The sequence below is a fragment of the Protopterus annectens genome, chromosome 10.part0 (assembly GCF_019279795.1).
Source record: "Protopterus annectens isolate FY-2018-M chromosome 10.part0, PAN1.0, whole genome shotgun sequence".
NCBI classification, from domain to species: domain Eukaryota; kingdom Metazoa; phylum Chordata; order Ceratodontiformes; family Protopteridae; genus Protopterus; species Protopterus annectens.
In genome coordinates this window covers 83,393,219-83,409,671 of record NC_056744.1, presented here as the reverse complement: position 1 = coordinate 83,409,671, position 16,453 = coordinate 83,393,219, and the positions used below count along the sequence as shown (strand labels likewise).

Below are 16,453 nucleotides of genomic sequence, written 5' to 3'. Positions count from 1 at the left end.
AGTACAGTTTTGTACCTACCATAAATGTAGATGTTCGAGTGTTCACACTGCTGCAGTCATCACACTTGGGTTATCTGCCGTCAGGCGGTCCCGCAGTCGGCCCGAGTTCCAAAGTCTTGGTCCGGCGTCAGTTGCTGTCGCTTCTTCCCTGATGTCAGTGCGACAGGGGTATAAAAGAGGCAGCCGACGCCATTTTCTTCAGTTTTTCTTGCCCCAGATGTCAGGTGCCCCCAAAGAGGAAGGCAATACATAATCCTAAGTAACTTACATAAGTAGAAAACAATAGCTACAGCTGTAAGCAAATACACCATATAGAAATACATCTTAGAGATTGTATAAACAGGGAGCTATAGATAAAACCCAGATAAAAAGAGGGGAAGGTGGGAGGGTAACCTGGACTGCAGCAGTGTGAACACTCGAACATCTACATTTATGGTAGGTACAAAACTGTACTATGTTCATCATGTTACACTGCTGCAGTCATCACACTTGGGTTGAATCCCAAAGCTAAGGCTGGGCGGTTGGTACTAAACAGGGTTGGGAGAAGCTAGTAGGCCCTGCAAAACTGCAGTGGCAAAGCCAGCTGTGGTTTTTGAGTATAGAGGTAAGTGGTAGTGCTTGGTGAAGGTGTGCACTGAACTCCAAGTTTCAGCTTCCAAAATATCCTTGGTTGGTACCCCTCCGAGGAAGGCTGCTGATGTTGCTGTAGCCCTGGTGGAATGAGGCCTAATGTTACCAGGTACAGGTTTCCCATGGTATGTGTAGCAGAAACGGATACAATGTCCTATCCATTTTGAAATGGTCTGTTTTGATATAGGCTTTCCTTGAGATCCTGCAGCATAGGATACAAAGAGCTGATCAGATTTTCTGAAAACCTTTGTTTTATCCAAGTAGAAACGTAATTGCCTGTGAATGTCCAAAGAGTGTAGGAGCCTTTCCCCTTTATTCTGGGGGTTTGGATAAAAGGTGGGTAAATAAATGGCTTGGTTTAGAGCCACACTGGATACTACCCTTTGGCATAAAGGAAGGGTTAGTTCGTAAAGAGACTCTGTCTTGGTGAAAAATTATGAAAGGCTCCACTGCCATTAGGGCCTGTAGCTCTGAGGCTCTTCGTGCTGAAGTTATTGCTAGCAGCAGGGCAGTTTTTCCATGATAAAAATTGTAAATCAGCTGAAAAAGCTGGCTCGAAGGGTGGTAGTGTAAGTTTTTCCAAAACAAAATTGAGGTCCCAAGTTGGTGTTGGTGCTCTTCGGGGCGGTCTTATGTTCTTAGCCCCTCTGAGGTACTGTCTTAATAATGGATGTGAAAAAATAGGAGGATCCGTGTTGTAATGAGCTGAAATAGCTGAAGCGTGGATCTTTACAGATGAAAAGGAAAGGCCTTTGTGCAACATCTCAGTTAAATATTGCAAAATCTGAGGAATATTTGGGACAAGGGGATTTTGGCCTTTAGCCTGGTTCCAGGCGCAAAATCTTTTCCATTTGTCTGAGTAGGTTTTCCTTGTGCTGGGTCTCCTGGCCTCCAGAATGACATCCATAACAGCTGTAGAGAGAAGTGCTGACTGGTTGTTTAGATAATCTGCCATGCAGCCAGATTTAAAGTCTTGAGCTGGCTGTGTAGAATCTGATTGTTTTGCCGAGTCAGCAGGGGAGGAATTTGAGGTAAAATCCATGGTGGGCCTTGAGCCATGTTCCTTAATATTGGATACCAGTGTTGGGGTGGCCAGTCTGGAGCTATGAGTATCATTTGTGGCCTTTCTAATCTGGCTTTTAGCAGCACCTTTGCCAGAAGAGGCAGTGGAGGAAAGGCATACACTGTTAGTGTTTTCCAACTGAATGAGAGGGCGGCACTTTCCAAGTTAGAGTGTGGTATGTCCTTGTGCAAAACTTTCGCAGTTGGTAGTTTTGGGGGCAGGCAAACAGATCTATGTCTGGGCTCCCCCATTTTTGAGTTATCATAGTGAATACTTGTGGGTCTAGTTTCCACTCGTGAGGATCCATGATATTTCTGCTTAGTTTGTCTGCCAATGTATTTTTCTTTCCTGGCAGGAATTGTGCTTGTAGTTGAACTTGGTAGGGCAGTGCTGTGGTCCACAAGGTCATTGCTTGCCTGCATAGGGGGTAGGAATGTGTGCCCTCTTGTTTGTTTATGTACCACATCACTGTGGTGTTGTCCGTCTTTATTAGAAGTTGTCCTGGATGTAGGAGGTCCTTGAAAGCTGTTAGGGCATTTTGTACAGCTACCATCTCTTTGATTGATGTGGAGATGCATTTGATCTGCAGACCATTTGCCCTGAATACACTGTCCTGCCATGTGTGCACCCCAGGCATAATCCGATGCATCTGTTGTCATTATTTGCCTGGCTGTGGGCAAGGTGAAAAGCTGACCCTTGTTGAGGTGACATGCCTGAGCCCACCATAGAAACTCCTGTTGAAGGCAGGGAATTAGTGGTATTATTGTTTCCAAGCTGTGGCTGTGTTGAGTCCATACGCTTTTCAGATACCGTTGTAATTTCCTCATATGCAGTTTGGCATATGGTATTAGAAGTATGCAAGATGCCATGAATCCCAAGGCCTGCAGAATTTTTCTTGCAGGGAGTTGGGTCTTTGTTGCCATCATTTTGAAGTATTGAGTCAGTTGTTCTTGCTTGTCTGGCGTGAGATAAGCCATCTGGGCCGTTGTATTTAAGCTGGCACCCAGGAATATTATATTAGATTTTTGTCGATGCCTTAATTTAAAGATATTTTTTTCAGATCCAAATAGAGTTAATGCTCAAAGATCTACTGAATTTAGATTTCATAAATCTACACTTCAGCCCCCTATGAATAAGTATGTAGCTACATTTCAACAAGCAGTACTTAGGGATCTCCACTTTCCACCTTTTGAATCTCAAATTCTGCAAGATAATATTAATCCTATTGAAAAGAAGGCTTTGATGGAATTAAAAGAAAATAACAAGATTGTTATACTTCAAGCTGATAAGGGTGGAGCGGTGGTCATTTTGGATATAGATTATTATATTCAGGAAGGTCTTCGGCAGTTATCCGACACTAGATGTTATATGTCTATGGGTATAGATCCCACACCTCAGTTCAAAAAAGAAATTGATACCTTTATCGACAGAGCGGTTGAGGAGGGTATTATCTCCCGCAGTGTAGCCCAACATTTAACAGTTACTGATCCATCTAAACAAATACTATACTTGCTTCCTAAAATACACAAATCTCTTACATCTCCACCTGGTAGACCGATTGTTTCAGGGCATGGCTCACTTACGGAACCACTATCGGTATTTTTAACTCAGCAGTTAAAACCTTTATTGAAACACGTGAGAGCCAGTATCCAAGACACTACACAATTCTTACAAATTATCCAGGATACACAAATTGAATCACAGTGGTTATTGTGCACACTGGATGTTAGGTGCCTTTACACCAGCATACCACATTGGGCAGGCTTGCAAGCTTTACAGTTTTGGTTAGAGAAAGCCGATCTATACCCACCAGGTTTCAACACATTAATTATCTGTATGTCCGAACACGTACTTAATAAAAACATTCTGTATTTTCAAGGGGAATGTTACTGGCAACTCCAGGGGACGGCCATGGGAGCTTCTTTTGCACCCATTTATGCTGATCTGTTTATGGCCTACCTGGAGGAATGCCTTATTTATAATCCATCACACAATATCTACATGGTGGAAATGGACATATGGCGCAGGTATTTGGACGATTGCTGGATGATGTGGCGTGCGGATTTGGGGTATTTGCGTGAATTTGTGGAATATCTTAACAGTAACGTATGGGGAATTGAGTTTACGGTTACATCCAACTTGAATCAGATTGATTTCCTTGATGTTACTGTGTATAGAAACACTGATAATACTCTTGGTACTAAGATCCACCGCAAATACCCACAATATAATACATTACTCCATGCATCGAGTATGCATCCACGCCACACCGTCCGGAATATTCCCAAATCCCAATTTTTGAGGATCAAACGCATCAGTTCCTCTGCCAGGGACCATCAGGATGCCACTATTGATTTAACTAATAGATTTCTAGAAAGGGGATATCGTCCATTTGACATTTTATCTGCCAGGAATTGGTCGGGTCAACAGCAGAGAAGTCAACTGCTGGAATATAGGGACCATTCACCTATTAGGCATGATTCTGCTTTGAGATTTATAACTACATATGGGAGGAATCATCAGGTTATCAGAAAGGTTCTCAGTGACAATTGGAATATTTTATTGGCCAATGATTTCTTGAGAGAGAATTTGGGTGACAAATGCCAATTTTCTTATAGAAGGGGCAGAACATTGGGCTCTCTTTTTGCACACTATAAACATCAGGATAGTGGAGGAGCCCAATATAAACAACTCATCATCATGGGGGATGAACTATTAGGCACCTTTCCATGTGGGCATTGTATATCATGTATTCAGGTAAACAAAACTAAACAATTCACTAGTGCCAACACTAGTAAAGTGTATAACCTAAGAATTTTTGGAAATTGTTCTAGTAGTTGGGTGATATACTTAGCGACATGCCAGTGTTCAGCCTTTTATGTAGGCAAAACCTCACGTTCATTACGTATTAGAATAGGGGAACATAGAAGTGATATACGAAACAAAAAGCCGACTAATGCATGGTTTCAACATACACTAAAACATCCTTCAGCCAAGTTCATGTTCACTGTCATTGACAGGATTATAGGAGATAGAAGCCATCAACAGGGATGGCAGAATGCATTAAGTTTTAAAGAAAAATATTGGATTATTCATCTTGGAGCTTTGTTCTCTCCTGGTATTAATGACCATTTATAATGAATAATTTTTCATTTAGCATTTTGTCCTATTGGAACATAGCTATGAGAGGCTCCATTTATTTTCATGATACAAATGAGTTCTATTTCAATTAACATATTATATATAATTGATGTGTATTTATGTGGTTTTCCTTTTGAACATGGTACTTACATATTTATAGTATATACATGGTTATATGGAGTGATTGGAATGTTTTTTTTTTTTTTTTGAATGGTGTATAGATTGTTCTATGGGTAGTATACAGTGCTTAGACTGGGTTGAATCATGTTTACATGGCTTTAATATAATATTGTTAAGTTTTTCTGGTCAGGTTTTGATCATCATTACCTCTAGTCATGCACTCATGTTATCTACATTTATATTTATAAATACATTTTGTATTTTATATATATATGATTGTATAAGCACTTGTCAGCTTGTTTGGGCTCATGAATATGTATTAAAGGGGTTGGTGGATACCATTGGCTAAGGCTGACTGATGTAGGAGTTAAATAATTATGATGCTTATGTTTCTGCTGTTTTATTCTCACTGAAGAAGGCATATTGCCGAAACCGGTTTGAGGTTGTAGTTATGGTTGGGACATTTTTATGTTCTTGCCTTTGTACCCAATAAAGCGTTGGACTACATATGCTGGCCGTCTGTGTTTTTTCTACTCTGTAGTATCTGTCTGGTTTGGCTAGTGCAGGAGGTAATGAATCTGGGTTAAGGCTAGATTCTGAATAAACATCATCCACAATGTCTAACACAGGTGGAATAGCAAGGGGTCTGTGCTGGGTTAGTAAGAGGAACTCTCGGAGCCTTTTCTTAGAATCAGAGTAATCCTGGCCTTCCCAGTGGAAATGTTCCCTCATGGTATGTAAAGTTTCCCCAAAAAAGTAGTCTTCTGGGGGAGATGCTGAAGGAATAGACTCTTCAGCATCAGAGTCTTCATAAGGGGGAAAAGAGTACTCCTGTTCCTCAGAAGAATCTGAAGTTATGGAAACCTGGTCAGAGGAAGCATAGTCCTCCTCCTGTCTAGGCCTTTTGTCAGTTGGGGGATGGGAACCCCTGATTATGGTAATTAAATCTTCGGCCATCTTAAGCATCTGTTTCTTCGGCATGGGGCCTTGCACTGGAGACTGCTGTACAGGCTTCCTTACTTTTAATGGATTTTTCAGTTTTGTAAAGGATTTAATAGTAAGTGTAAGTGTAGTCGGTGTGAAGACACCTTCAGCAACTGATGGGCTTTCAACTGCACCGAAATCCCCATCAGCCATGGAGTCGGAAGGGCCTAAAGATAAAGGCTCTGGAGGCCCTGCAATCTCCGCTTGGGAGTTGGATGCAGGCTGGGGTTCTAAATCAGCGGTCATCAGGGGCTGCATAGGCGCCTCACTGAAAACCGGAGAACCGGCGACTGGCCTAGCAGAGGCCTCGGTGTCTGGTTTGGGTCTCGGCTGCCTAACCTTATCTTTGCGCTTTTTATTCATCCCAGTCGTCGGTTGCTCCGACGGCATGGTATAATTAAATTTTCTACCAAAATAATGTCGGGTGAAATCAAACTGACATTTAATATTTCGTTTGTTAAACCTAGCACAAAACCGACAACCTGTGACGTTGTGGTCTGGGCCTAGGCAAGGGATACAATAAGAATGAAAATCCTTAAGAGGTATTTGCTTCCCACAAGAAATGCAATTATTAACTTTTTCTGACATCGGACTGAGGCAAGAAAAGGTTCCCCAACGGGGTATTTAGCTTTATTGAAGACTTCGGTCTGAAATTCGATTTGAAAATCTCAGAAGTCGGCCGACCAGCACTTGCGAACTGCTTCTGCTTCAGGCACCGCGCTGCAAGAAAGGCTTAAGAAAATGGCGTCGGCTGCCTCTTTTATACCCCTGTCGCAATGACGTCAGGGAAGAAGTGACAGCAACCGATGCCAGACCAAGACTTTGGAACTCGGGCCGACTGCGGGACCGCCTGACGGCAAATAACCCAAGTGTGATGACTGCAGCAGTGTAACATGATGAACATCAGAGAGGTAGTGGGCGTCCTTATGAGGGATTTGACGTCCACACCTACACTTTCCTTTTCTGGATGACATGAAGCTGGGCAGGCATGCAGTGACAAAAAAACAAGAAAAAGGCCCCAATGGGGTGCTTAACTTTAAATTGCAGGATCCACAGCAGAGATGGCAGGATAAGCTGACATTCGACTGGCGGCAGAGAAGTCCTGAGGACGGTATGTGCAGATGTCACTTTTATAGCTAACGCACCCTACGGCCGTCAGACGCACCACGTACCTTCCAGTGACTAAAGCTTTTGTATACTGGCCGGACATTTGGGTCTCTAGGTGGAGGCTAACCCAAAGATTATGAATACTGCAACATGAGAACAGAAGGACATATCCATGTTCTCTTTAGCCAAAACGACCTTTTCAACAGATCTATCTAAAAGGCAGCTGACAAACAATACCTAGTGAGACAGAGTCCAAAAGAATTTTGCAATAATTTTCTGGAAGCCCACACTGCTGAAAATACACACAGCCCATGTTAATGACTCTTGACATCTGGATAAAAAACTGTGCAAAGATAAGTAATCTAAATAAGGATAAATGTGAATGCTTTTTGGTCTGCAATAAACTATGACTGAAGCTAGGCATTCTGTGAACACCCTTGGCACTGTAGACAATCCAAAGGCAGAGAACTAATAATGTGACCCAGAGGCACAGAACCTTAGAAATTTCTAGAAGCCCGTGACTATGGGAATGTGGTAATAAGCACCATTTAAGTCTAGTGTTACCAGGCAATCCCTTCAAGGAATTAGGTATAACAGGCTCTGTAAGGTCAACGTTGCAATAGTCCATCCAGCCACAAGGGGGAAGGAAGCACAGTTCTGACAGTCGCAAAGAATGTCAGACATTATGTGGTGGAAGCTGAGGTGTAAACAGACTGCACCAGTGATTCATCTGATAAACAAAGTTTCTGTAACAACTTAAGGTGCTTTGCCGTACTCAAATTTACCACCAAAATGAACAAAATAAAACAATTCAGAGTGACTAATTGTTTTTGGAATACATTTTTAAATTATATTAAGTGACCAAAGTATTTTTAAAAAAAAATGTTTTTACTATATCATCTAAACTATGTAATTTCAAATCTTGTAATAACATTTTAGAAGGTAAAACATTACTTTTTATGTTCTGACAACCATTTAGTAATGGATAAATTAAACAAGCATTCATGAAATGTACCTGTGTTTCTCCTAAGACTTCACGATTTTCTATAGGGAATGCATTTGGAGACACAGAAAAGGAATAAACTGGATCCTTTGGGAAAGTTGTTGTTATCTACACAAAAATAAAATAATAAGCACTGGAGTGACATTTTATAACAGCTCACTCAAGTTTGTTCGATGTGCTGGGCATTTTTAAGCTATCCCACAAAATTATAATTGTATATATCATACAAACGTATATATAAAGATGGACAGCAAGAAAAAAAATTACATCTTTCAGTCTTATCCCTCAGTTTTATAAGCATATCATTCTAAAGACATCTCAACAACAAGATTTTGCTTCTCTATTTGTTGTGACAATTATGCTTTATGATACAACATGCATCTTTTACTCACCAACAACCTCTCCGAAACTCTGAAAAGTTGCACATTGTATCTTCCACAGTCTTCTGACAAAATCAGGTTACAGACTCACAGTATAAATGTTCACATCTTTAGAAGAAGATTATTGTGCAAAGCTGCATCTACAAAAGTCCCTAGGGCCATCCCTCATAAAAAATACTATCCAAGATAATGAAACCAGCTATCTTCAGAGAGGTCTCAGCCATCATCTGCATCCTTTCAGCAGTCTAAAGGAAAGAATTTCATAGCGCTTTGTAATGGACAAGCAACTCTTTGCCTACCTAGTTGTCCAACAATAATCACGTAACAATCTTGAAGATTCTGCTTTTGCGGAACATCATGCAGCCATCCAGCTAGAGGAAGTCATAGATATCCCATGTCTTCACATGGTTGGGGGGGTGGAACTACAGCAAAGAGCTTTGCAAAGATTCACTGCAGAACAGAGGCCAAAAAGGCAGAGAAACTGGTAATAAATGGACCCGCCAAAAATTGCAGGAACTGCCTATGAGCTCTGTGGACTGGGATGAGAAATTATGCATTGCCAATATTAAAATGACCAACATGGTATGATTTGGCGTCAAAGGAAGACAGGTCTGCAGTGTGATCACTTTGAATGCAGCAAACAGCCATATGTCTCGAACTGCACTTCTCCAGATATGGTGCCCTACAAAGGACATCTTTCTATGCAACCAAAATAGCTTGGACTATAATCTACCTTTCTTACAGAGGTAGATTCAATGGCATTGCTTGACAGAAACCATCTTAAAACACGGATTTTCCAGAAGTCAATTCTGTGGAAGAGGATGCAAGCCTACAAAACAGAGAATATATCTGAATTACCTTCTACAGAATGAAGAAATCATCTCTTTCACAGATTAAAGTTCTGAGATCAGGCATAACTGATTTTGTTTTAGGCCGAATGACAGTCTCCCACCAAAAAGGTATGGGAAAAGGTAAGGAAGGCATGCAGTCAAATACTGTAAGAGGGAGACTCTGCCCCTGACCCCTTCAATCCTGTTGCCTGGCCTTCATCTAGCCCTCCCAAGCTTGCCATCTCTTTTCAAACATCTTTTTTTTAGCTTGTACTGCTCTGATCTGGAATACGTTCTGTAAACATTGTACCACTCAGCACTGCATTTTTGTTATATTTAAGGGAGGGGGGATGGAGAATTTGTTTTAAGTTAATGTCTAATCCCCTCTGGAATTTCTTAACTATGCCCTGCAAAGGGGTCGAAACAGCAAATCCTAGTCTTGGGTTGCATTCAACAGCTGCCTCTTAACACCCTCAGAAACAGCATGAATCCTTAACCAGGTATGCCTTCTGATCACCATGCTCATAGCTACAGCCTTGGTACAAGCAAGCTCAGGGATGTATCCATATATATAACAGAATGTTTCCCCATTGCAAATACAGTCCTAGTTAACTTGGTGAGACTGTTCATGAAAATCTCATCCTCCATTTTTCCTGTTGATCTATTTTGGTATAATGCTTCTTTGTACTGTACCATGTGGGTCTGACAGTTAACCAAGCACTCCAACATTAGTAGTAGACATACACACCTTTCTTCCATATGTAAATACCTTACTATACTGCTCATTCTGAATGATGGGATGTTTAGGGGCTGGATTAGAGCTTTTATCAAAAGTCCAAAAAAAAAAAAACAAAATCAGGGTCCACAGCAGTTTTCTAAAAATATTTGGAATTCTCAAGGATCCTACAGACATGGTCACATTTCTTAGCTGTAAAATCTGGCTCAATGATCTGTACCACTGTAGGTATGACAGTGGGCTCTGGTTCATTCAAGTCTAGTACTGCATTGCTTCTGCAATTCAAACAACTCTCCGACCTCAACCTGCCTATGAAACACACCCCTTTACTGAAATCTAGATCTCTCCAAAAGAAGGCAACCTCTAGGGTAGACTTTACTGCAATAGCAGTCTAAATTGTGAATGCCATAACCAACAGGGGAGTGGATCTGGATGAAGTATGCCAGGTTACCTTCCTCCATTTCTGACTGAAAACTTCACTAAGCACAGTGCTAAACATTACCCAGCCTCGTCATTTGTCTCATGCAAAAAGTGAAAGGTCCTTTGACTTACTTAAGTGGGACTGCACTCTGAAGAGAATGAGGCTGAGGCTGGATGACAGAAACACTACCAAGCTGCTGCATATTTCTCAGCAGATTTTTTCATAGTGAAGAAAGCAGAAGCTGAGACAGGTGCTGATGGTAGAGATGGACAGCAGGTAGGTGTGTGTCAGATCAGTCAGAAAAACATACAGTGGCAAAAGGTTTCAAACCGAATGCAAGATTATCTCATAAATCTAACCCACTGAAATTATCAAAATTTCAGTTGGTGGAGAAAGCGGAGTCACAACATGAAAAAATTAAGGCTTCTGTGAAAAACTGACACTTGCCACAGATACCTCTGAGCATGCATCTGGCAGCAGCATAGTAACAATTGTAAAGAAACCTAGTTTGACTCTGAAGCCACAATCGAGTTGTTTGTCTCTGGAGGGGTTATCAAAGACAGGGAAACTACAAGAACAAGTAATGTCTGGACCTGCAACTGTACCTCATATGCTTATATAGGACTACTGCAGTCTCTACGGTCACAACTTCTCCATTGTCAATTTTTAAACAAATGCCCTCCTTGGCCTTTCCCCTTTCCATTTTTCTGCGTCTGTTTTTCCCCCTTGGGAGGCATCATGCTTTCTACTGTCGAATCAATTAAAAGGGGCAGAGCCCCCTTGTTCCAGCCTGAGTACCTTAAAGCACTCTATAAAGCTCTTAAGACTTTGTGCAATAAAGAAAATAGTTTGTAGTTTAGTGCTCACAAGTGAAAGCAATCAGCTTCAACCAAACAGAGGCAATGCAAATGATCATCTTTCTGAGGAATATGTCTCTTGCAGGCACATTTGGTAACTTTTTCCATGGATGCCATATGTCACAAAAAATCCTCAAAATAATAAGTTTAAATAACAATAATACTTCACAACTACAGAAATGAAAAATTGATCAAAACTGGAGCACCTGCTAATCTTTGAAGGTTCCAAGGAAGACATCGAAACACTTGGAGAACAAGCAACTGTTCACTTCATGCAACAAAGAGTGCAGAATATGGCTTAGGCTGATGACAAACAGCTCAGTTCTAGAGATGTTTCACTCTATTTGACGTTAACCCAATAGACTTGATGTCTGCCTGAAGATAATCCAACAATAAAACATCAAATCCACCAGTGACAGACACACAACTTCATAGGTACACACTAGGATAACGACCACCAAGGACTTTATAAGCCTAGCCGTGCAACCTATAACAATTATACCAACTTGTTAACCATGAAAGCCCATTGGACTACAGTTACTTTTCAGGGATGACCAACAATCAATATCTGGTCAAGGGGGTTGCTTAATGTGATAGAGAGGGCAAAATGAGGGTTGACTGAATCAAACCCTGTACCACACAGTTACAGCTTACAGCCTTAACCCTTTGCACCAAATGCTAGACTTCACAAGTAAATAGGCTATCAGTCTGCAGACTACTACAAGCCTAGCCAATAACTGAAGGTCATGATCAAACCCTGTACCTTGTGAGGTAAAGACCTAAACCATTACACAAATCCTCCTAGGAATTCTGGGAAAGAAGTCGATATGGGAGATGCTGGACCAGTCCTAACTACCCCAAGGAGGTTGAGAGAATATATGAGACCTTCCTCTTGAAAAATGTTCTGCTGAGAAAACTCCTCAGAGACTTGTCTGGAATAATTATGATCTCCGACATCATGAAGGAGAAATTGCTGGGGCGGAGACCGATGTCAACTCAGTTCAAACAACCTTTGGAGCTGATGAAAGTTCTCTGTCCTTGGATCCCTTGAATTATGCCTTGTGGCATTTTTACCCTTTAACCGAATGTTTTTGAATTTCTCTACCTTCAGATCTGGGGGCAAGAACCTTTTGATAAGCTTTTTCATTCTATCACAGATTACAAGGCCCGAAGACCTTGCAGGTGGCACAATCTGTTGAAATGAATCTCCTACATATTCGTCAGTCTAAGAGCTCCAGAAATACATGGTCTAGGGACCTGAGTTTTGTCCGTGACTTAAACAGAACGTGTTGGAGAGACAGCTGTGCCCCCCAGAGACTGTCCCTCCTATGGAGAAGGCTTCCCATCCATGTAAAGCTGAGTTTGTTTATTACTCAGGTTAAGTGCAACCTAGACCAGTAAATGGGGAATGGCAAATTAACACTAAGCCTGGCACTCATGTCCCTTATGGACAGAGGTAGCTTATAAATGTCTTGCTTTAAATATCCTATTCGTATACAGGATATTATTCTTTTGGGAAAAATTGTCTAGGCTTAGAAAGACCCCCGGGTCATTAGCCTAGTAATCTATGAAATGTGCTGCACTCCTGACCACACAACAAGCAACTCAAGTGCATCTTGTGGTGGGATTTTGACGTCACATTTCTGACACTTTTTGAAGCTTTAATCTTATCCATACTAGAACTCCACACACAAAACAAGAAGATATTTCTAAAAAATTATGAACAAGATTGACACACTACACAACTTGACAAATTATACATACACAATTGTGTGTGTCAATCCTAAGCTGTAACTACCAAATTCAAGATTAGAAGGATAGAAAAAAGGCAACTGTAGGAATACATAATGCCGGGGGAGGGGGGAATCATAAAAACAGATTTCAATCAATGATAATAAAAAAGGGGGCTGTACAAAACAGAAATATTAAATAAAGGCTATAATCCAAAAATGGTTTTAGTAATATGGGAAGGAGACCTTAGCTTTCTCAGAGCTCAGAGATCTGCATCTGAGTGATGTGGCAGCAAATGAGATCTCAAGTACCCCCACACTCTAGGGCATTACTGAAAAATAAATCTTAAAACAGGCTCAAGGCTGGAACACTAGCTTTGCCCAGTCTGATTAGATAACTGCTTCAAGAACCAATAAGTCACCCCACACAGGTTGAATGAACGGGTCCTGATCTATTCTGAAGTCTATGGTCCTAATTTGGTAGGACCTAAGTTGATAGTGTACATCCAAGCAGTTGAGTCTATATGCACCTTTTTTCAAACAATTAAAGAAAAATACTAGTATGTGAAGAGACTTATTCAAATTGGCTTGCATAACAACTTTGATATGATTTAATATGATACCTAGTCATTGTGAAAAATCAGATAAAGGTATTTGGAAGAAAATGCACAAAATTCAGAAAAATCTTCTAGTTGCAGTGATGGCATCAAGGAAGAGTTTTTTCCATGAAAAAACTTCAGATCAATGGTAACTGCAGACTAAAAAGGAAGCAAAGTCTATTTTCTAAGACAAAATCCAAATCACAGGAGAATTATATAGTTAGCCTAGACTAAAATATTCCTTTCAGAAAAGCCTTAAACAGCCTATGCGAGGCTAATAAAGAGGAACTCAATTCTACATGGAAGGAGAAGGCTGTTGTCAAGCTAATATTAATGGAGGAATAACTAGCGCTGTTGTGAAAGAATTGGGAGTCTGAACAAGGTCAGTATTACAATGGTCTGCCCATAAGGAAAATGTCATACATTTTTTTCTAAATTTTTCTCAATATGGATTTTTAAGAGGCTGTAATTACACTTAGATCCTTTACGTTCACTGGAAGTAAAATGTTCCTTGCTCTTACAGGAACACGAGAAACTATACAGTTAATTGAAGGAAATGAATGTTCCATTACGTCATTGCCAAATGCGTGGAACAAGTCATGATGCTGTAGGAGAAGTGGTCTTCTGATCTGATATCAAAAAAGGAGAAACCAAATCTGGAATAGCCAGAAAGGGGCTATGAGAATAACCTTGCCTTTGCACATCCCGGCTTTCTGAAGGAATTTTGATATGAGGGGTACAGCAGGAAAGGATCAATTCCCAGGGCATATTTATACATCGGTGAACGAGTCTCTTGGGGGAAATCTCTACTGAGGGATAATGGACAGGAAACTTTCACATTTGGTGATGGAAGGGGTAGTAAAAAGATTGTACCAAGAAACTCCCCATTTGCGGGAGACTTTTTTTGAGTTGCTGAATCACTGGGAGATCATTTGTGAGGGAGCAAAATGTGCCTGCTCAACTTGTCGGCTGTTACACTGGATTTCACCTAGATTTACACTACTACGGGAAAGTAACATGAAGACATGGCCAATTCTCAAAGCAGTATAGCTTCAAGACAAAGGGGGTAGGATCAGATTCCTCCTGATTTGTCAATGTACCACTGCCACATTGTCGGACTTGGTGGACACTGCACCAACAGGAAGAAAGTCTTGAAAGGCCTGCGACTCTAGATGGGCTGCTCTCCTCTTCAGTACATTTATGTATCTTGGCCTTGTCTGCTGTCCACATCCTTTGTACTATACTTCTTGTGGCTATGAGAATCTGTTGGATAAGGAGGTTTCCCAAGAAAAGTTGTGTGGAATCGTCCACCAGAACAGGTGATGCTTGCAAGCTTTGAATAATTTTATTATTTTGTCATTATTTCTGTAGCTGGCTCCCACTGGACTCAGCGTCCACTGCAGTACTTTCTCTGTGTAATCTGGCAAATGAAACATAAGGATGGATGCACCCATAACGTCTAGCACTCCAGTATCAATGCAGCATATGGTGTGCTAGGTCTCCTAGGTGTGTCCATTCAAATGTTACATTGGGGCAGTGGTAATACCAAATGACAAGGCTCTGAAATGGTAATGCCTGCCTCTCACCTGCAAGCAAACAAATCTCTGGGATATTCTTGCTAACTGGATATGTAGTTAGTCGTCCTGGAGATCCAAACAACACATACAATCTCCTGCTTATAAGCATGACAGGATGTGCTGCATCTTTATATGGGGATTTAAATGACTAACAGCCAAGATAGTTCTGATGTCCTGAATTTTAATGGGTACCAAAAAGAATTTGAAGTAAAAAAACAAAAAAGATCCTCTCTGGTCTTGTGGGACCTTTTGAATGGCTGTTTAAGTATGATTTTCACCTGTTCTACATCCTATATTTGGCAAGGTAGTACTATAGGTGGACGGGAGTGGTGGGTGTTTGGGCATCATAAAAATAGTAATCAACAGACTCTAGATACAACTTCCCTGACCCATGTCTTGTGAGACTGTTCACCCATACAAGAGGGTGCAAAGTAGACATCCCCCCAACTGCTTCCAGAGTGAGACAGTCAAGCAAAGGTTCATGGTTGAGGTGCAGGTGTCCAGAAGAGAACCCATGAAACCCTTGCTGACACAGACCATGCCTCTCTCTCTGGCGGCAGTTTTTATAGGAATTCTCCCGAATTATTGCTTCATAATATTGCTGCTATTTCTGGAGCTGTTTGGATTGGTTAAGAAAAAAAAAAAAAAAAAAAAAAAAAGTGTTAAGCACTTACCATAACTTGGAATCTGGTCTATCCAATGTCATTATTCATCACAGATGGGTGTAGGATCCAACCCCGGATCAGAACCGGCACTGAAAAAGACAGCTCTTGAGCTCAAGCTCCTCTCCTTCCCAAGATCCCTTGCTACCCACAACCCTCAGATTGAGTTTGCTGGCTAGAGAGAGAGAGAGCAGTGAAGACTGCATATAAAATGGAAAGGGATACTAAGGAACATTCCTCCATAACTCCCCAGACACCAAAGGAGAGGTAAAGATGGTGAGAGCATGATGAATGACACTGGACAGACCAGATTCCAAGTTAAAAGTACACAACTCTATCTGGTGCTATCCATGTCATTATTGATCACGGACGGGTCAGAGTCCCCAGCTACCAACAACCCTGGGAGGCCTAAAGGAAGGACATGCCAGAACACAGAAAAAAACAAAGCACACCCTGTCCCTAGACACCACGTCCAACTTGTAATTTGTCACAAAGGAATGGCGATTGGACCAAGTAGCAGCAGCACAAATATCATCTAAGGAAAGTCTTGCCAAGAATGCAGAAGATGTAGCCACTGACCTAGTGGAGTGAGCTTTAACTGGCCTAGATAGCA

The 16,453-nt window shown here is 41.2% G+C and overlaps 1 protein-coding gene across 1 annotated transcript in view; it reads right to left on the bottom strand.

The window, feature by feature from the left end:
- Window positions 1-16,453, bottom strand: part of NPLOC4 (NPL4 homolog, ubiquitin recognition factor) — a 1,702,928-nt gene that overhangs the window by 310,253 nt on the left and 1,376,222 nt on the right. The window contains exon 14 of the mRNA XM_044085045.1: window positions 8,061-8,156. Coding sequence (XP_043940980.1) covers window positions 8,061-8,156 — 96 coding nt within the window. The remainder of the gene's footprint in view (window positions 1-8,060; window positions 8,157-16,453) is intronic.